This window comes from Mytilus californianus, unplaced genomic scaffold (genome assembly GCF_021869535.1).
Source record: "Mytilus californianus isolate M0D057914Y unplaced genomic scaffold, xbMytCali1.0.p SCAF_11, whole genome shotgun sequence".
NCBI classification, from domain to species: Eukaryota; Metazoa; Mollusca; class Bivalvia; order Mytilida; family Mytilidae; genus Mytilus; species Mytilus californianus.
In genome coordinates this window covers 68,443,031-68,465,307 of record NW_026262593.1, presented here as the reverse complement: position 1 = coordinate 68,465,307, position 22,277 = coordinate 68,443,031, and the positions used below count along the sequence as shown (strand labels likewise).

The following is a 22,277-nucleotide window of genomic DNA, read 5'->3' as shown; positions in this document are numbered from 1 at the left end:
CCTACTATACTGACCATTGATTTTATGTTGATAGTCCTACATATAAAGTATCACATTAACATTTATGATCCAAGAAAATGAGGTCAAGGTCAGATAAACCAAGTCGGAAATATATGTACACCTTTAATACAATCACTCCATACACAGAATATAGATGACCTATTGCTTATAGTATAAAAGAAACAGACCAAACCATGGAAATTTTATATTGACCAATGAACCATGAAAATGAAGTCAAGGTCATTTGAACCCTGCCAGACAGACATGTACACATTAAAATCATTCCAAATATAGTTGACCTATTGCTTAAGGTATCTAAGAAAAAAAGTTAACCAGGAAAACTGAACATTGAGCAAAGAACCATGAAAATGAGGTCAAGGTCAAATAAAACTTGCCAGACTGACATGAACATCGTAAAATATTTCCATACACCAAATACAGTTGACCTATTGCATACAGTATTAGAAAAACAGACCAAAATACAAAAACTAAACTATGACCACTGAACCATGAAAATGAGGTCAAGGTCAGATGACACCTGCCAGTTGGACATGTACACCTTACTATCATTACATACACCAAATATAGTAGACCTATTGCTTACAGTATAAGAAAAACAGACCAAAACACAAAAAAATAACATTGAGCAATGAACCTTGAAAATGAGGTCAAGGTCAAATAAAACATGCCAGACTGACATGTACATCATAAAATATTTCCATACACCAAATATAGTTGACCTACTGCATACAGTATTAGGAAAACAGACCAAAACACAAAAACTTAACATTGAGCAATGAACCATGAAAATGAGGTCAAGGTCAAATAAAACTTGCCAGACTAACATGTACATCATAAAATATTTCCATACACCAAATATAGTTGACCTACTGCATACAGTATTAGGAAAACAGACCAAAACACAAAAACTTAACATTGAGCAATGAACCATGAAAATGAGGTCAAGGTCAAATAAAACTTGCCAGACTGACATGAACATCGTAAAATATTTCCATACACCAAATACAGTTGACCTATTGCATACAGTATAAGAAAAACAGACCAAAACACAAAAACTAAACTATGACCACTGAACCATGAAAATGAGGTCAAGGTCAGATGACACCTGCCAGTTGGACATGTACACCTTACTATCATTATATACACCAAATATTGTAGACCTATTGCTTATAGTATTCAGAAAACAGACCAAAACACAAAAAAATAACATTTAGCATGAACCTTGAAAATGAGGTAAAGGTCAAATAAAACATGCCAGACTGACATGTACATCATAAAATATTTCCATACACCAAATATAGTTGACCTACTGCATACAGTATTAGGAAAACAGACCAAAAACACAAAAACTTAACATTGATCAATGAACCATGAAAATGAGGTCAAGGTCAAATAAAACTTGCCAGACTGACATGAACATCGTAAAATATTTCCATACACCAAATACAGTTGACCTATTGCATACAGTATTAGAAAAACAGACCAAAACACAAAAACTAAACTATGACCACTGAACCATGAAAATGAGGTCAAGGTCAGATGACACCTGCCAGTTGGACATGTACACCTTACTATCATTACATACACCAAATATAGTAGACCTATTGCTTACAGTATAAGAAAAACAGACCAAAACACAAAAAAATAACATTGAGCAATGAACCTAGAAAATGAGGTCAAGGTCAAATAAAACATGCCAGACTGACATGTACATCATAAAATATTTCCATACACCAAATATAGTTGACCTACTGCATACAGTATTAGGAAAACAGACCAAAACACAAAAACTTAACATTGAGCAATGAACCATGAAAATGAGGTCAAGGTCAAATTAAACTTGCCAGACTAACATGTACATCATAAAATATTTCCATACACCAAATATAGTTGACCTACTGCATACAGTATTAGGAAAACAGACCAAAACACAAAAACTTAACATTGAGCAATGAACCATGAAAATGAGGTCAAGGTCAAATAAAACTTGCCAGACTGACATGAACATCGTAAAATATTTCCATACACCAAATACAGTTGACCTATTGCATACAGTATTAGAAAAACAGACCAAAACACAAAAACTATACTATGACCACTGAACCATGAAAATGAGGTCAAGGTCAGATGACACCTGCCAGTTGGACATGTACACCTTACTATCATTACATACACCAAATATAGTAGACTTATTGCTTATAGTATCTCAGATATGGACTTGACCACGAAAACTTAACCTTGTTCACTGATCCATGAAATGAGGTCGAGGTCAAGTGAAAACTGTCTGACGGGCATGAGGATCTTGCAAGGTACGCACATACCAAATATAGTTATCCTATTACTTATAATAAGAGAGAATTTAACATTCCAAAAATTCTGAACTTTTTTTTCAAGTAGTCACTGAACCATGAAAATGAGGTCAAGGACATTGGACATGTGACTGACGGAAACTTCGTAACATGAGGCATCTATATACAAAGTATGAAGCATCCAGGTCTTCCACCTTTTAAAATATAAAGCTTTTATGAAGCTAGCTAACGCCGCCGGATCACTATCCCTATGTTGAGCTTTGTTGACAAAAGTCGCAGGCTCGACAAAAATGCTTATTTTTGGCCCCTAATTCCTTAACTGTTGGTACCATAACCCCCAAAATCAATCCCAACCTTCCTTTTGTGGTATTGAACCTTATGGTTAAATTTCATGGAGATCCATTCACTTAAACTAAAGTTAGAGTGGGAAAACAAATGTGTCTTCGGACGACGACGAAGATGACGCCAACGTCATACCAATATACGACCAAAAATTTTTTAATTTTTGCGGTCGTATAAAAACCCCATGAGGAGGCTCATTACTTCCCTAAGGAAAACACATGTACTGAGTCAGTAATATGAGTCTTTTTCCATCTCTTCCATTAGCTGGTATTCCAATGCTTTTTTATTTTTATCATTCTTTTTGGGACTTTCCATATTTCAAACTCAATTAAAGTTTGTTATTTTCTATTCTACAACAAATAAAGAAGATGAACCATTTGCATACTATTTATTCTATATACACATCTATGAAGATCTAGATGCGAAACAAATTATCTAGAATGACAATAACTTACTTTTGACATTAATGTTTACATTAATAAAAGAAGTAAATATTAACTTAAAAATTAAAATTTCCAAAACAAAAGAAAAAGACTCCTTTCTGAAACATCTAGACTGGACATCTTTTTGGCTTTACTATACCCACACACCTTTCCACCATTACTTAAAATCACTACGTACGTCTGCACTGAAAACACACCGAACTTCATCGAAAATCACTATCTGTTATCCCCATAGCTGTTTGTTACATGGTATCACTTCTAACAAGAAATGATTGTAACAGGATGCTGTTACGAAGTCTCCTAAACGAAGCTCCCATAATTCGTAATTCCCAGGGTTGCCTGACATTGGACAAATTCCAGTGAAAATTGGTTTGGTCCAGTAAAGTTATATGCATTAGTGATGCCTGGGGACTAACCCTGTATATCATTCAAATCATCTTGGCATGACAAACCAGAATATATATGGTTTAGGGGTGGGGATCTCGACCATTTACAAGATACTAGAACATTAAGGGTGGGGGGGGGGGAACCCCTGGGGACTGACCCTAAACTTCATTCAAATGTTCGAGACATGACGAACAGGAATATATATGGTTTAGGGGTGGGGATCACGACCATTTACAAGATATTAGAATTTTCTCAAATGACAGGGGGTCGGGATGACCCCTGGGGACTAACCCTGTATATCATTCAAACCATCTTGGCATGACAAACCAGAATATATATGGTTTAGGGGTGGGGATCTTGACCACTTACAAGTTATTAGAACTTTCTTAAATGGCTGGGGGTGGGGGTGACCCCTGGGGACTTACCCTGTATTTCATTTAATGTGCTTTATCATTTAGAACATTTTCAATTAAAAAGATTGTGTCTATCACAAACGGTTTTCAATTTATAATCATTTGAAAATTTAAAAAAATAAAATCCCACAGGGTTCTATAGTAAAACCCTCCTTTCTTATTGCCCCTCAAAGTACCCCTTTATAAACCCCATTACACAAACAAAACCCTGATTGCACTACTAGACATGTTAGTCTAACATATTGTGAAACCCAAAGTTAATCTGACAAGCGGTTTTGGAGAACGGGTGCGGACAAGTTCAAATTTAAAAGTGGCGGAAGAGGAAGAAGAAGAAGAAGAAGAAGAAGAAGAATAATAATAATAATAAGAACTGAGCAAAACCAATAAGTCTTCCCAAACTTAACTTAACAAGACGTTCAGCATAATTCATTTGAAATGCATATTCAAATGATTGTTTCAAAATCCTTACATAAAACATAGCTGCTGAAAGGCAACCTTTAGATTTTGGGTAGGCAAACATTTGTATCCTGTGAAGGCTAACCTTGAGATGATGAGTAGACAAATCTTGTCTAGACTAATGTAATTTTAATGTCTAGATCATGTGTAGACTAACATTGGGTTCTTGAGTCGACAGACCTTGGGATCATGTGTAAACTTACATTGGGTTCATGGGTCGACTGACCTTGGTATCATGTGTAAGCTAATATTGAGTTCATGGGTCGGCAAACCTTGGGATCATGGGTAGACAAACATTTGGTTCATGGGTAGACAAACCTTGGGATAACGGGTAGGCAAACGTTTGGATAATGAGGAGAACAACCTTGAGGTCAAGGGTAGACAAACCTTGTGTTCACTGGTAGGCAGACCTTGGAATCATGGAAAGGCAAAATTTGGATCATGGTTAGACAAAATAGTGACTTCAGTGGGATCATGGGTAGGGAAAACTTGGGTATATGGGTAGGCAAACTTTGGGATCATGGGTAGGGAAACCTTTGGGATCATGGGTAGGGAAACCTTTGGGATCATGGGTAGGGAAACCTTGGGTATATGGGTAGGCAAACTTTGGGATCATAGGTAGGGAAACCTTTGGGATCATGGGTAGGGAAACCTTGGGTATATGGGTAGGCAAACTTTAGGATCATGGGTAGGGAAACCTTTGGTATATGGGTAGGCCAACCTTGGGATCATGGGTAGGAAAACCTTTGGTATATGTGGGTAGGCAAACTTTGGGATCATGGGTAGGGAAACCTTGGGTATATGGGTAGGCAAACTTTGGGATCATGGATAGCAGTCACCCAGATGAAAAGGAGAACCAAACTGACATCTAAATAATGATACCAAAAAGGTGAGGCACATTAATTACCATTATCACAAAGTTGTACATAATTGCTTTCATAAAAGTGTCAAAAGTGGTGAAGTATGGATTAGTATGCAGGTATGTCTTATTCAGAAATGGTCTTTGTTTTGGAGAGTGATTATAGCAGTTTAAAATGTCCTTCTTTCTGCACTTAAACTGTATTTTCTTAAAATTATCAGTCTATACACTGTTCTTTTCAAAGTGTTTTCCTTCATATAAACATGTTACTTATCTAAATGCAATAGAAGAACTAAAAATAATCCTGAATAATACCTTTTGCAAACAATACAAAAAATTGCTGTCCCGTAACAGTTAATCTTCTCTATTGAAAACAAATATATTTAAGTAATATGTGGGATAGAAAAAAAAGTTCCAATATTTGTTTTCGTAGGAGGTTAAATTTTAAATTTCCTTATGTTCCAAGTTGCCAAATTGGTAATTGAAACCTTTAACCAAAAAATAAATCCAGTTTTAGCAAGCATTGAATTAAGATAACAACACTAGACTAATGCCACAACAAATAGTTCAGCATTTATACATTTTGAGCAGAGCCTTTTACTTTAATATATATATATATATATATATTTACACCTATTACAATAAGTAATAATACTGGACTTTTAACAACATGAAAAGGTTATACTTTTAAGTAATCACTCAGCTCTATCCAAAATATATCATTTCTGAAAGCCTGAATTTGACTAAAATTAGTTTATGATATACATATGAGATATCTCCTTCCTTGAAAGCATTACAGCTTCCCTGCAATGAAGTGCAATGGTGAGAGGTGGACTTTCCACAAGACTTTCATGAAAACAGGTTCTTATAAACTTGATCTTTTTACTTTCAATCTACTTCCTATCAAACAATTATAAGGAATAGTATTAATATATGTATATATTGAAGTTTAAAATAATATCTGCTTCTTGCCATTGGTCTTCATTGCAGCATACAAATACTACTAGGAAAATAGATAACTCAGATCATATTACAAGTCAAATTACAGGTTTTTTTCAGATTGACTTCTGCAAAGGGCTATAGCAAATCTGTTCTGTTCCAAAGAGGAATTTGTAAAACATCTAAATAAACCCTTTGAGTAATTAAGTCACATATCTAACGAAGATTTCTATGCAAAAATGTAATCCAATCTTCCTAAGGTTTATAAAAATAAATGGGGAATGTGTCCATGGGACACAGATGATGCCCCGCTTGCACATCATATAAAGTTATAAAGGGACAAAACTGAAGAACATTAAAAGTGACGCTACCCAAAATTCAAAATTGATCTGTGTTTTGTGGTAATAAGCATTGTGTATAAGTTTCATAACATTTGGTTGAGGCAAACTTAAGTTAGAGAACGGAAACCAAAAATTCAGCAATTTTTCCATTTGTAAAGGGGCATAACTCTAGAATAGTTAAAGTGACACCACCAAAATTCAAACTTGATCTGTGGTAATAAGCATTGTGTATAAGTTTCATAACAGTTGGTCGAGGCAAACTAAAGTTAGAGAACGGAAACGAAAAATTCAGCAATTTTTCCAGTTGTAAAGGGGCATAACTCTAGAACGGTTAAAGTGACACCACCAAAATTCAAACTTGATCTGTGTTTTGTGGTAATAAGCATTTTGTATAAGTTTCATAACATTTGGTTGATGCAAACTAAAGTTAGAGAACGGAAACCAACTTTGGGACGTACGGACGAACAGATGTACGGGCGTACGTACAGACGGACAAGGGTAAAACTTAATGCCCTCTCTGCTACGGCGGGGGCATAAATATAGCAATTAATCAGTGGAAGTAATGAAATTCAAATTTACCATGAAAATGTATATTTCTTAGTTTGCCAAAAATTACATTTTGTACAATTCAATCAAGCTGTCATTTGTTCCAGCAAATTTTCTTCTTTTTACATGAAAGAAATATACACAGCTAATCTCACATATAATATTGCACATTTATACTTATATGTTTTTTAGTACATTTTTTATATAAATAAATATATGTACAGAACAAACCCAACCTGAATAGGGTCTAAGAAACTCCAACAGATTTAACAATCTGAAACGTCTTGCCTGCATAATTGCTTGTAACTTAATAATATCTTGAGCTACTTTGAAATAAGTCTTACTATACGTATAAAGAAAACTGAATGTTCGCTGATGAACCACGAAAATAAAATTACGGTCAGATTCTACAGACGAAACTTCAGTTCACCTTCCACTCGAAGTAACTGATATATTGATCATTAGCATGAAAACTTAACCTTGATTATTGAAACAAGGAATCATGTGATTCTTGTCAAACAGAAACATAACCCCCACATGATCCCTAAGACATATATAATGGAACTTATACTTACAGTAATTCACCTTATTGTGAAGCTTGGCCAATCAGTAATGAAATGAGGTCAAGGTCAGGTGAACCCTGTCTAAAACTTGAGACAGAAATAGGAGCCTTTAATGACACCTTCTTTTATCATCTAGTTTAAATTCAGAATTATTGCAAGGGTTTTATTAATGCGAATAATGCAACTGGACATGTATCGCAAAAATTAGAATATCCATTCTGATATCTGATTTTCATGAAATCGCAATAGTTAATTTCGCATTTTTGTCCATTCTTAAATAAACTGTTATCACAGAGATATGTCTCGCCTTTTTGTAATTTTGATGATGCAAATGTTGAAATTAAAATTGCAATACTTTAACATGTAAGTTATGCAAATATTCAAAGTCGATGAACCATGACTGAATGTACATGGCTAAACAATCTCCATGGAAATGAGATGTGCCAATGCTAATACAACTGCATACCAAATGCCATTGACTTATTATAAGTCGTTCTCATTAAACAAACCTAAACACAAACATTAACTTGTAAACTATGTAAAAGTTTCAAAGTCAATGAACCATGATCAGGGGTGGGGCTATATAATCTCCATGGAAACCATACTTGCAAATGCCAATAAATTTGCATACCAAATATCAATGACTTAACATTAGCAGTTCATCTTAAACTGATCTAATCACAAACTAATACATGTAAACTAAGCAAAAGTTTCAAAGTAAATAGACCATGACTGAGGGGGCGGGGCCAAATATTCTCCATGGAAATGAGATGTGCTAATGCTTATACAACTGAACACCAATTAACATTGGCCTACCACTAATGGTTCCCCTTGAACTGACCTAATCACAAACTAATACATGTAAACTTAGCAAAATTTTCAAAGTCTATAGACCATGACTAAGGGGGCGGAGCCAAATAATCTCCATGGAAATGAGATATGCCCATGCTTATACAACTGCATACCAAATATCATTGACCTACCACTAGAGGTTCCCCATAAGATGACCTTATCACAAACTAATACATGTTAACTATGAAAAGTTTCAAAGTCAATAGACCTTGACTGAGGGGGCGGGGCCAAATATCTCCATGGTAATGAGATGTGCCAATGCTAATACAACTGCATACCAAATATCATTGACCTACCACTAGTGGTTCACCATGAACTAGACCTAATCACAAACTAATACATTGTTGACGCCGCCGTCGTTGCCGGAAACAGCATATCTCTGTCTCGCTTTTTGACTCCGTCAAGGCGAGACAAAAATCGTAATAATAAATGCATGCCATAATTTCCGAATTTACAGTAATATAAATGTGTCTACTGAGGAAGATTTGTAATACATTTTATCATAACATTATTCCTGCAAGCTAAATTAACGTGTATTTACTGTTTCCCAGCAAATTCTTTTGTACAAGGTTAAGTTTGTGAGCACTTGAGTACTTGCTTTTGACAAAGTTGATATTTCTTAAGGCATTAGCGTCTCATCTCATCCCCTAAAGTAAAATTCTTACAATGTCAATGGTATATCTTAAATACTTCTCTAGACATTATTCTGAAATGGATTTTATCAGACAACCCTAACAATGTGTTGACAATTGTACTGTCTTACCAAAACCATTGCCTAAAAAGTGATACCTATGTCTTACTTTGTATTATTTGTTGCAAGCAAGACATAAATAAAGAAGAATGTAAATAGTTTTACGACATCACTTTCATGGTTTAAATTGAAAATACATTATCAATAGATCTAACCTAAATGCAATAAATAGTACCAAAGGGAGATAATTCATAAATAGTATCAATAGGGGAGATAACTCATGATTAACAACTCACCTGGATAATATTTTATTCATTGTCATAAAAAAACACTGATGTTGACCTTTTCTCTAATCAGAAAAAAAATAGTTTTATTGATAATGCATTCAAGGTACCTTCTGACAAGGTGTGTAAATGCCATGCATTTAATAAAAGGTTAAACTACTGTTAGATCAAACAAAAGTATTGCTAAGTTCTCAGTCCAAATAATCTGTAAAAAGATGTAGGCATCTTTTCATTTCTATTGTATTTGAAAGTAATGGAGTAAAGTTTTCTTTTTTTTGCTTTAGTTTGTTACAGCTGGATGGGGAGGGGAGTATACCACAATGTTGGTCTTTCTATCCTGGTTCTGCAATTACTGCAACTTTATATTCAGGGTTATATTTTTTAAGGTAAATTTTACCTAAACAAAATGTGCTGTGAGCTATTGCTCACTAATGATAACCTGCTATAAGTATTTGGTTACCAGAAAGTCAACTAGAGATGTACGATCACGTTGTTAAAACACAACACACAGTATATGCTCACATGAAGGTTGGGTATGGGTTTTTCTCATTGTTGAAGGCCATATGGTTGCCTATAGTTGCTCACATCCACTTCATTTGAACTTTGATGGATAGTTTTCTCATTGGCAATCATTCCACATCTCCTAATTTTTATATTGAAACCAAATTTCAGGAATCTCAGATTTGTAGTTTCTAGGAAAAATGCTGCGAAAATTTCATGAAACAGACAGAAGGACAGACAGAAGTTAACAAGTTTTACTCTTTCCTTTAGAGCAACAGTGAGATGAACATCTAATTATAACTGAGATCAACCAGATACTATTTTTGCAGAATCAGGATTGTTTGCTCGCTTCAAACTTGAGATCTTTGTAGCATTTAATTTAACCTGAGATTACTATGTTCTAGTAATCTCAGATTTAATCTCTATTGAAGACCTCATAGTTATGAAATCAAACTCAGGTAATTTTTTTCTGTTTGAAAGGCACCACTGTATAAATGACTTTTCATTACTCAATAAGAAAAATGTTGCATCCATAATCAATATGTGAGCGGATCTGAGAACCAAGAAATTCATTTACATCACTTAACTTGGTTTGTTTTATAGTTGAATAGTTCATTCAAAAAAATATTATTTGAGTTGAGAATAATATTTTTGGACAAATTTGCATGTTTTTTAGGATGTCACAACACTTTTTACAAAACAAAAATAATATATAGTATATCAACAGTAAACACTTATCTCTCAAATTGGAATGATTTCATTTAACATAATTTTGAACCTAAATTTTATTATTAATTATACATATAAAAATCCTATGGAATACTATCTCTAGATGAAAACACATCTGAGTGATAAAATATTGTCTCCCCTTACACATCTTCATAAAAAGTGTTTATCATTTCTTTCATTCATATTTTCTCATTTAGTTTTGGAAAAAGCTTGTATATTAATATATTATGTTTAAAAAGATTTCATGTATTTTTTTCTTTTAAACTTACTTAAATTGCAAAAGTTTTAATGACAGTCAGTCTATAGAAGTTTTCAATCAACTATGACAGACTTTAACAAGAGGCTGTCAGAGTGACAGCAAGCCTGATTTTCCTGCAGAGGTGGAACCCTGAACAGTTGAGCAAGTATGGACACTACATTTAAGCTTAAAACAGCTCTGAATTTGGATTGTGATTGAATATTTGACACAGCATAGGTTTGTGACACAAAATGAATGTGGTCAAAGAACTGAAATATTTAAATTTGGACATTTACCTATTATGGTCCAATATCCAAAATCTAAGTACATTGTTAGAATCAGCATATCAAAGAACCTCAAGAATTCAATTTTGGATGAAATCAAACAAAAGTTTAATTTAGGAACCTTTGGACCTCAATGTGGACCAATTTGATAAAGGAGCCCACAATCCAAAATCTCTCAATACATGGTTAGATTCAGCATTTCAAAGAACCCCATAAATTCAAATTTTGTTGAATCAAACAAAGTTTAATTTTGGACCCTGATTTGGACCAACTTGAAAACTGGGCCCAAAAATCTAATATTTAAATACAGGTTTAGATTCAGCATTTGAAAGAACCCTATATATATTTAATTTATGTTGAAATGAAACACAGTTTAATTTTATCCATATGATTTTCTGTTCAAAGGGAAATAACTCAAACTGAATAAATAGTTCTCTAAAATTAGATATTATGTTATATACATCCATTTTCAAATTATAATCAATAATATAATAACAACAACCAGTGATGACTAAATTCTCTAAAATTAGATATGATTTAATCACTAAAACATTGTTAGAATCAGCATATCAAAGAACCCCAAGAATTCAATTTTTGATGAAATTAATCAAAAGTTTAATTTAGGACCCTTTGGACCACAATGTGGTATTATATAATTAATAATGAAAATAAATACAGGTTTGGATTCAGCATTTCAAAGAACCCTATATATATTCAATTTATGTTGAAATCAAACACTGTTTAATTTTGGACCCCGATTTGGACCAACTTAAAAACTGGGCCCAAAATCAGAAATCTAAATATATGTTTATTAAAAGACAATATAAGCTTAGTTTTTAAAGGAGTTCATTTCATCAAAAAATAAAATGCTCCGATGGGCGCAGCTTGATATGACCGCAGAGGTCAAACCCTGAACAGTTGGGGCAAGTATGGACACAACATTCAAGCTTGATACACACTGAATTTGGATTGTGATTAAATATTTGACACAGCATAGGTTTCTGACACAGAATGAATGTGGTCTAAGAACTTATAAATTTTTAATTTACCTATTCCAACCATATCATTATTATTTGCTTTTATATATAAATCAGAAATAACCAATTTAAAATGGAAAATTTTAAAGAAAAAAAAAGGAAAAAATGGAAAAAAAAATCCCTCTCCCCAAATTTTTTGAACCCCCTTATGATTCATCACCCCCAAACTCAATCCCAGCCTTCCCTTTGTGGTATGGTACCTTGCAGTTCAATTTCAGAGAGATCCATACACTTGAACACAAGCTATTGTCTGGAAACTAGAAAAATGCTTGTTTTTTGGCCCCTAATTCCTAAATGTTTAGAACAATTACCCCCAAACTCAAACCCAGCTTTCCCTTTGTGATATGGAACCTTGTAGTACAATTTCATAAAGATCCATACACTTACACACAAGTTATTGTCATGAAACTAGAAAATGCTTGTTTTTTGCCCCTTTTTGGCCACTAATTCCTAAAATTTTGAGGCAATTACCCCCAAAATCAATCCCAGCCTTCCCTTTGTGGTATGGTACCTTGTGGTACATGTCAGAGAGATCCATACACTAACACACAAGTTTTGTCTGGAAGTTACAAAAATACTTATTTTTGGCCCCTAATTCCTTAACTGTTGGTACCATAACCCCCAAAATCAATCCCAACCTTCCTTTTGTGGTATTGAACCTTATGGTAAAATTTCATAGAGATCCATTCACTAAAACTAAAGTTAGAGTGCGAAAACCAATGTGTCTTCGGACGACGACGACGACGATAAAAATACATATAGCATTTAGAAAATTAGTTTTTACAGAATAACAAACAAACCTATCACAAAATTCTTCAAACAATTAACCAAAGAAAAGAAAAAAAAATCAAAATTTTTATCATTAATACAATGTCTTTTAAAAATCTATAAAACTATAAAACTTATCTGTAATTATCTTCAAAATGTCTAAAAATGAACAGTAAATTTCTTACTATATTTATACAGTCCTATATAGCTTATAATCATCAGCACTTATGAAACAGAAAATTTTCAAATGAATCTGTCACTCCAATTATAATTGTGTCATAAGACATTTACCATATGCTTTGTAATCTGATAATAGGCGAGTGACTTTAACCATAAAATTAAATTTTTAATGCACCCACCTAACATACGGCTAAATTATATATCATTTGAAAGCTACACATCTGTACTATCTGTTTTGCCCGGTCGTAAAAAAAACGTAACGGTGCAATTTCCGTCAAATCAAGATCAAAGGCCAAGGATGAATAAGTGCATATTTTCTAAGATTTCAGCTTGATTGCATAATATGACTTTTATATACTAAATTCACATATGCAAACCATTTAAACTTTTAGCAGAGAGATTAACGGTCATTAATCAAATGCATTTTAAAATATTTAAAACGTGTTTTTGATAGACAAGCACATGTTTCCTGAAATTTGAGTAAATGTTAACAAAATGTGTGAAAACCCAAATTTTTCTTTCTGATGCAACTGCTTATCACTTTAAACTAAGTAAAACCTTGTAATAACTATCAAAGAAGTTTTTGACACCATAAATTTCCTAAAATTATGCTTACTTCTAATCAAACAGCAAATCATAACAACTCATGCAGTTGCCCAAAATACCGCCATCTGCAAAAAAACAGCTTTTAAGCATTTCTTCCTATTTAAACATTGTATGTGGTCAATATAAGATTTAATAAACAAATTCTTAAGAATCTGAAAAATTTAAAGTGAAAAAATATGTGTGCGAATCATACTATTGCTTGAAATAAAGGAGGCGAAACTAAGAGATTGCAATCTGCATTGTAACTACCAGACTGAAATAAACATCTTTTGACTTTTCTAATTGTTTGATTTGCAGCTTCATTATAAACATTGATGTAGTGAAAAGACCTTTTATTTATTAAATGTGAACCATAAAAAATAAATTGAAAATTTAGACATAAATAAATAAAAAATAAATTGATGAAAATTGAAATTTAAAAGAATTTAAAAACCAGTAAACACATTATAAAACTTGACATCTTGATTGCTTAAATTGGTTGTTCATTGTTTAAATGCAGTAATTCATCACATAAGAATAATTTTGAAGAAAAAAATCCATTAATACGCAACGATTCTAGTTACAACTAGACTTTCTGAATAGCTTAAATGACTAGTTCATTTTTCATACGATGATGACTTCATGCAAGAGCTTCTGATGACGACTGAAAAGAAGCTACCATTTTCTTGAAACTTCACTTTCCACTATATAGATGATGTCATCTCGCTGTATAGTGCCAAATTTGTCACAATGTTTGACTCGTATTTTCCATTGAAATTAAAAAAAAAGACTCAACAAATATAGTTTACTCTACCACTTATCTTGAAATCGACGATGAGGGTTGGTTGAGAATAATTTTTACGACAAAAGAGATGAGCATAAATCAACCCATAAAAACACTCCTTACTAACCAATTATAAACTTTTCATTTCTATGTAGCAACATTATAGCAACACCTGCATATCTATACTATTAAAGGAGGAGACCGATTTCATTGAGCCTCAACTCCTCTGAAACAATGACAAGTCGGAATATTTATGATATGACGTATAAATGTAGGGTTTTGCATTTCCTAAATTTGTCTTTGAATGCTCAGTCGACGTACTGCCCGCAAAATTAAATAAAACTCTTTATTTAAACACTTGCCCAATTGTAACGTGATTTCGCGGCATCTTCTTGTGGAGTATATATCTCCAAGTTGATACAATATTCCAGAACTTGCATTTACTTTCACGATTGTCGTGATAGTGCGTAACTGCTCACAATGAAGATATTAAATAAAGGCAACTATAGTATACCGCTATTCAATAGTAATCAATCGATTTACTAGTAACTGAAACAAATCCGGGTCACAAACCAAAAACCGTGGAAAACGCATCAACTATAAGAGGAACACAACGGAATAACAGAAACACTGAACTGCTACAAAAACAAACATTAACATACAAAGAAACAGATTATTCGATACCAACTGCCATATGCCTGACTTGGTACAGGACATTTGAAGAAAAATGGTGGTTTGAACATGGTTTTAAACCAGAGTTCAAATGCAAAGTTGAAATCATCCCTTTGAAAATTTTATGGACGCCACTACGAGTTGGTTGACAATTATGAAATATCTGTTTTGCCAGATGACGACTGATAAGTTCCAATCGACGTAACCAAAATACCGTCATTTCTGCCTTGAATGTCACCTACCGAAAATAAGGCTTGGCACCGAGGTAGGAATTGCATGAGCCACAAGACGGGTGTCACATGTGGAACATGATCTGCTCACCCTTTTGGAGCCCCTGAGTTCACCCCAAATATTTTTGGGGGATTTGTGTTACTCAATCTGTACTTGTCTTGTTCGTTTTTTGCCCGGCTTTGTCAGTTGGTTTTCAATTATGAGTTTGATGTCCCTTTGATATAATTCGTCACTCTTCAAGTAGTAAAAGTTTTAAAAATTGTAGATCATTGTAGTTAAATGTATCATGATAACTATTTGGTTCTATATATATATATATATCACCGCGGATATTTGTCTTATTGCGTTAATCTTCTTCACTTTACTTTGAGGCGATTTTTTTGCCGATTTTCATTACTGAAAGATAATATCTTTAAAGTGAAATAATACCAAAGGGTCAATCAACATCTCAAACCATGAATCAAATAAACTTAATTAAAACCATGAACAAAATAAAATTAAAGTCCAAGAGACGAACAACAGTCCAAAAAACACAGCACAGCATGAAAACGATCACTGCCTAAAACAGCGAATGATCTTATGAGGTCAGGAAGGTATTAAACTTTTTCATTTTTTTATTTCACAACTGCTTATAGTGTTTTACATACACACTGACCTGCATTTGTATTTTAAAAGCTTATGTTGAAAATACTCAATCCTATCATTATACCTTTGAAATTTGGTTTGTGAGAATAAAGATATATAGAAGCATCTTTTATTCAAATAATTAAAGAGATTAAACTTCTAAACACATTTAATATGTCTAACACGATTTTAAACTAAATAAGAAGCAGAAGCATTATATGTAGTTCGTTTACATTCCGCTTTAGACAACCAAGTGTTTCTAAACAAGGTTACTTATTTCAATGTTGCCTACGATTTAGTCGCAAAGTCATGTTTGCATTTAAACAGGATTAAAAAAAGTAAATAAGTTTGACTTCGTAAAAAACATATTTTTACCTCAATTAGCTCGTATATATTCTTTTCGAACTTTAAATACCCCTTCTTTTATTATGGAAAATCATTCTCCTCCCTGATATTGAAAATTGGCGATGTGCTATCTTAACATAGAATAACAAAATGATCGCTATTTGCAGATGGCAGATTTTTGGGCAACTGCAAACACTTCAATAGAAGGCTGTTCTATGAACAATAATTAATAATTGCATCTTAAAATTACAAAACAAATATTCCTTGACCTAAAACATATTATTAATCTATTTTTTTAGCATACAAATATCGATCCCCCAAGATATATTTTGCTTTTGGAACAATTTTTTCATTTTTTTAAGATTTGTGATGAATTTCAATTTTCGGGAAATATTGCGCATATAACCTCTTATTTTTTGTTTGATTTGGAAATAATGTATTATGTTATATAAAGTTTATATGATCTTCTGAAAAATTTTATGGTACAAGAATTAGGAAATAGCTTTTTGTTTAGTAATCGCAAAAATTCGTAAGGGTTCCGCGGAACCCAGTGTCTCGCCTACTTTTGCTGTTAATCACAGGCTCAACAAAAATTAGGAAAAAAATTAATAAAAATATTCCTCTCTATACTATCTTTTGATTGTAAGTAGCTTCTGTCCAAGTTTGGTAAAAATCCAGGATAGTTTATGAATCTAATAAATGTTATAAAAACTTAAACTGCAGACTGTATGTAATGTTAACTGGAAGAAAAACTAAGTCCATTTACAAGTAAAATACGGAAAAAATGGAACAATATTTAACAAAATTTCCTTCTAGAAACTAGCTTTTAATCATAAACAAGCTTCTGTCCAAGTTTGGTACAAATCCAGGATAGTTTAAGAAAGTTATTAAAATTTCAAAAACTTTAACCACAGAGTGAATGTAATGTTTCCTGGCAGAAAAACTAAGTCCATTTATAAGTAAAATATGGAAAAAATGGAATTTTTTTTTTACAAAATTTACATTTGAATATTATCTTATGATCATAAACAAGCTTCTGTCCAAGTTTGGTAGACATCAAGATTAGTTTAAGAAAGTTATTAAAATTTCAAAAAATTTAACCACAGAGTGAATATTTGTGGACGCCGCCGACGACAACGACGCCAACGGAATGTAGGATCGCTATGTCTCGCTTTTTCGACAAAAGTTGAAGGCTCGACAAAAATTGGAATGTTTTTTCATGACCTTTGACCTTGATTTAACAGAAAATGCACCGTGCGATTTTTTTACGACCGGACAAAACAGAAAGTACAGATTATTAGCTTTCGAATGATATATAATACAGCTGTGTGTTAGGTGGGTGCATTAAAGTCGTTAACTAAGCGTCTTTTTGAAATAAGTCACTCGCCTATAACAGGTGAAAATTACTTAAAAACACTTAGTGTAATCAAACTTTATATATATAATTAACAATTTCTGTTCAAAGGGAAATAACTCAATCACATTAGAAGTACCACTTTTGTATATTAAAAAGGGTGAACAAGGAGAAAAGCTAAAATCGTGAAAATTTAACTTGGCCTTCATTTAGTCACAGGAAACAACATATCTAAATCTGAAAAAATTTGGTCATAGCGTTTTCATGTTATTGAACAGACACTGTTTGGCAGCCGCCCGCCAACCCCCCGACAGACAGCCCGCTGTACATCCCCAAATCAAAAATCGATTTTTCCTTCGAAAATCAGGTTAATAAAATCATACCATCATATGAAAGGTAAATTGAATACAAATGTCACTGATGATCTTTTGTTGACATTTATCATAACATATCAAATAATCATTAAAATCCTAAAATTTGTAACAAAATAAAAATCTCTGTGCATTTGAATTTCTCAATGTAAATTAAAAATAAAATACATTAGAAAACTAATATGTCAGCAAAGGCTGACAAAGAGTCACAGGTAAACAAGCTGGAATAAATATAGATTTTCTTTAAAGTGCTGGCAAAAACATGTCTCTCAAAATATGTCTGGTTTTTTTTAACAAAAATTGAGTTTTTACCAAATTTTGAAATTGTGAATCAATTTGGAATTAACAAGTTCTAATGAATCAATTTTCATTGAAATCCTAGCACAAAAAGATGTTTTTCAGAATTTGTGAACTCTCAGGAAGAAACTAAAATTTTAAAGACAAATTTCACCCCTTTTGGATACAATGTATTGGGTATCAACTTTGAATACTGTGGATTTATAATTATTTGTTGAATACCAATTTTCGTGGATTTCGTGGGTACATGTGAACCACGAATTCAAATGTTCAACGAATTACAAATTTTCTTTAGGCTTTGTAGGCAGAGATTGGCAAAACCACAAAATCAAATATCCACGAAAATGCAAGTTTTCCTCAATCCACGAAAATTGATACCCACTAAAATATATGAATCCACAGTAGCATATTATGACCTTAAACATAGCTTTTTGTTGAAATTCTGGAATAAAATCATGTTTCTCAAAATGTGTGATTTTTTTAACAAAGTTTTTTAACCACATTTTTTGTCCACATATAAAATAAACTGCTTCGCCAAGCGCAACTGGATACGACCACAGATGTCCAACTCTGAACAGTTGGTGCAAAAATGGACACATTATTCAAGCTTGATACAGGTCTGAATTTGGATTGTTATTAAATATTTGACACATTATAGTTTTCTGACACAGAATAAATGTAGTCATAGAACTTGAAATTGGTTATATGATTGAATTTATATTCAATTGAAGATTTCTTGCTGTTGTGCAATACACTGTGCTGTTGCGCAATACTTAGTAAATCTGTTTTCAGACTTTATACAAAGAATTAGCAAAATAAATTGAGACCCCCCCCCCAATTCTTTTTTTGGAAAATTGATAATTTCTTAAATCTTGAGGAAAAAAAATTGACCCCCCCCCAAAAAAAAATTTTTGTTTTGCCCCCCTTTTTCCAAAAAAAAATATTTGAAGAAATTTTCTTTTTAATTTCTTAAATCTGGAGGGAAAAAAAACACTTAAACACAAGCTATTGTCTGACAACTAGAAAAATGCTTATTTTGGCCCCTAATTCCTGAACGGTTTGGGCAATTACCCCCAATATGAATCCCAACCTTCTACTTGTGGTATTGTGTATTGAACCTTGTGGTACAAAATACTTATACACAAGTAATGGTCCTGAAACTAGAAAAATGCTTGTTTTTGGCCCCTTTTTGGCCCCTTATTCCTAAATGGTTGGGACCATCACCCCAAAAACAATCCCAACCTTCCTTTTATGGTATGAACCTTTTGGTTAAAACTCATAGAGATCCATACAACTAAACTAAAGTTTTTGTCCGGAAACCAAATGTCTTTAGACGAAACCTACGACAACGAAGACGTGATAGCAATATACGAATGCAAATTTTTTGCGGTCGTATAAAAAAATTAAAAGGGCCTTTCTTTTAGAGGTTTTAACAGTTTACATACAAATTATGGATATTGATTGATGCAATCTTTAACTTATCACACAACAAAGAAGTGTCGATGGACAGACAGGAGTTATAACTAGTCAGTGGAGCCCTAATTGATTTGACGATTTATTTTCTGCAAAAAATTCAGAAAGATGAATATATTATTAATAAAAACTTTCATTCTTAATATTTCCTGACCAGTAATAATCTATAACAATAAGTACAGGAACAGGTATATTTAGTATAAATTAAAGTTGTGTTACTGTTAGTTGTAACATGTGTAATTCACAAATATAATAAATATGCATATTAAATTCTGTGAATTGATAGTTACCAAAGCTGAATCATTGATAAAGTATTTAACATGCTAAACATGCTAATTCATCATTTACAACCTTAGATTAAAGTTTATACAACTGATGTAAATCAATTTTCTGTTAAAATTCAGTAGGCAGAACAGATTTAAAATATAATGTTCAAATTTGGAACATACTTTCTTGAATTCCATGAAATTTAAAGTGGTCCATAAAATACAATAAGCAATATGTTTTTTATCATGTTTTAAAAAATCTACAACACACCTCATCAGAAGAAAGACAATAAGAGCCATTTGTGATAAAATAATGATGATTTTACACTAATTATAATGCCTTAACTATGAGACAATTCTGTTGATGGTCTAGTCCATATCACAATTCATCAAAACTGTACCCAATTCTCATCTGTAGTATTAGTTGAATTAGAACTAAAAATAGAAAAATTAAAGTAGATATACAAGTATAGAAAGAATGATTTAAAACTTATAAGTAAAAGCCATCATAAAAATTCTTATGAACTCAGCTTGATAAACTCAGTTTAATATCAACTCTTGCTGGATTATAAGGTTTTAGTGAGTGTTGAAATTGAATTCACCACAACTTAAAATCTTTACCAAAATAAAAACAGTACAGCAATTTGAATTTAAAATGAAAGACAATTGACAGCAATCTTTTAAATAATTTTTTTTCCATTTGGCATGTCTTTCATTTAATATATCATTTGTGTTTTAACAATCTTTCCCTCTTCAGTTACATGCTGTGTTTGTTTATTTCAGGATTCCAAAGTCTCTTCTGAATGATTAAATCTTTTGATTTTAGGAGCCAACAATAACAAATATAACCACCAAAAGAGCCTGTATCTGCCACATATCCCAATCTTAACAAGGAATGTAAAATTATTTTCTTTAGAGGCTTTAAGCTTTAAAATAGGATAGGAAATTGTAACCATACAAACATGTAATAATGGTTCAAAGGAGTAGGTCCGGTAAGACCCCATTTTGGCCCCAAAATACAGCGTTTTACAAAGTTGTTGAAAATGTAAACTTTTAGCTATTTATTGGAAAGAAGAATACTTTTGTTACATATATATGGGCTGTTTTTGACAGTACAATGGACATGCATCAGGTACTAGTATCATCATTTCATGCAAAAATACTGAAATCTTCACAATTTTAGCATTTGTGCTAATTTTAAGACGGTTTTTATCTAAAATGGAAGTGGCCGCATTTGTGTTCATTCTTAATATTTAAATGCTGAGACTGAACACGAATGCGGCCACTTCCATTTTAAACAAAAACCATCTCAAAAGTGACGTTTTATGGCATATTTGATAGATTTTTCATATTTAAGCTTGAATTTGAGCCTCTTTGATGACCAAATCAGTTAAAATATTTAACATAAACTAATTGGATCGACTGAAGCAGACACTTAATTGTATAATAAAATGCTCAGCTGGGGCGCAGCTTGATACAACCGCAGAGGTCGAACCCTGAACAGTTGGGGCAAGTATGGACACAACATTCAAGCTTGATACAGCACTGAATTTGGATTGTAATTAAATATTTAATACAGCATAGGTTTCTGACACAGAATGAATGTGGTCTAAGAACTTAAAAATTTTTAATTTACCTATTCAAACCATATCATTATTATTTGCTTTTATATATATAAATCAGAAATAACCAACTTCAAATGGAAAATTTTAAAGAAAAAAAAAGGAAAAAAAAATCCCCCCCAAATTTTTTGAACCCCCTTATGATTCATCACCCCCAAACTCAATCCCAGCCTTCCTTTTGTGGTATGGTACCTTGAAGTACAATTTCAGAGAGATCCATACACTTGAACACAAGTTATTGTCTGTAAACTAGAAAAATGCTTGTTTTTTGGCCCCTTTTTGGCCCCAAATTCCTAAGTGTTTAGGGCAATTACCCACAAACTCAAACCCAGCTTTCCCTTTGTGATATGGAACCTTGCAGTACAATTTCATAAAGGTCCATACACTTACACACAAGTTATTGTCCTGTAACTAGAAAAATGCTTGTTTTTTTGCCCCTTTATGGCCCCTAATTCCTAAAATTTTGAGGG

The 22,277-nt window shown here is 32.7% G+C and overlaps 1 protein-coding gene across 9 annotated transcripts in view; it reads right to left on the bottom strand.

The window, feature by feature from the left end:
* Window positions 1-3,043: 3,043 nt before the first annotated feature.
* The window catches only part of LOC127720575 (NECAP-like protein CG9132), a 102,573-nt gene continuing 83,339 nt past the window's right edge, over window positions 3,044-22,277 (bottom strand). For 2 of the 9 annotated variants that reach the window (XM_052227192.1, XM_052227190.1), the window contains one exon: window positions 3,044-20,620. Coding sequence is in view for 1 of the 9 variants with exons in the window: in XM_052227190.1 (XP_052083150.1) it covers window positions 20,575-20,620 (46 nt within the window). In the remaining 8 variants the exon portion in view is untranslated. The remainder of the gene's footprint in view (window positions 20,621-22,277) is intronic. The other 7 variants (XR_007990872.1, XR_007990870.1, XR_007990871.1 and 4 more) reach the window with 7 other exon arrangements.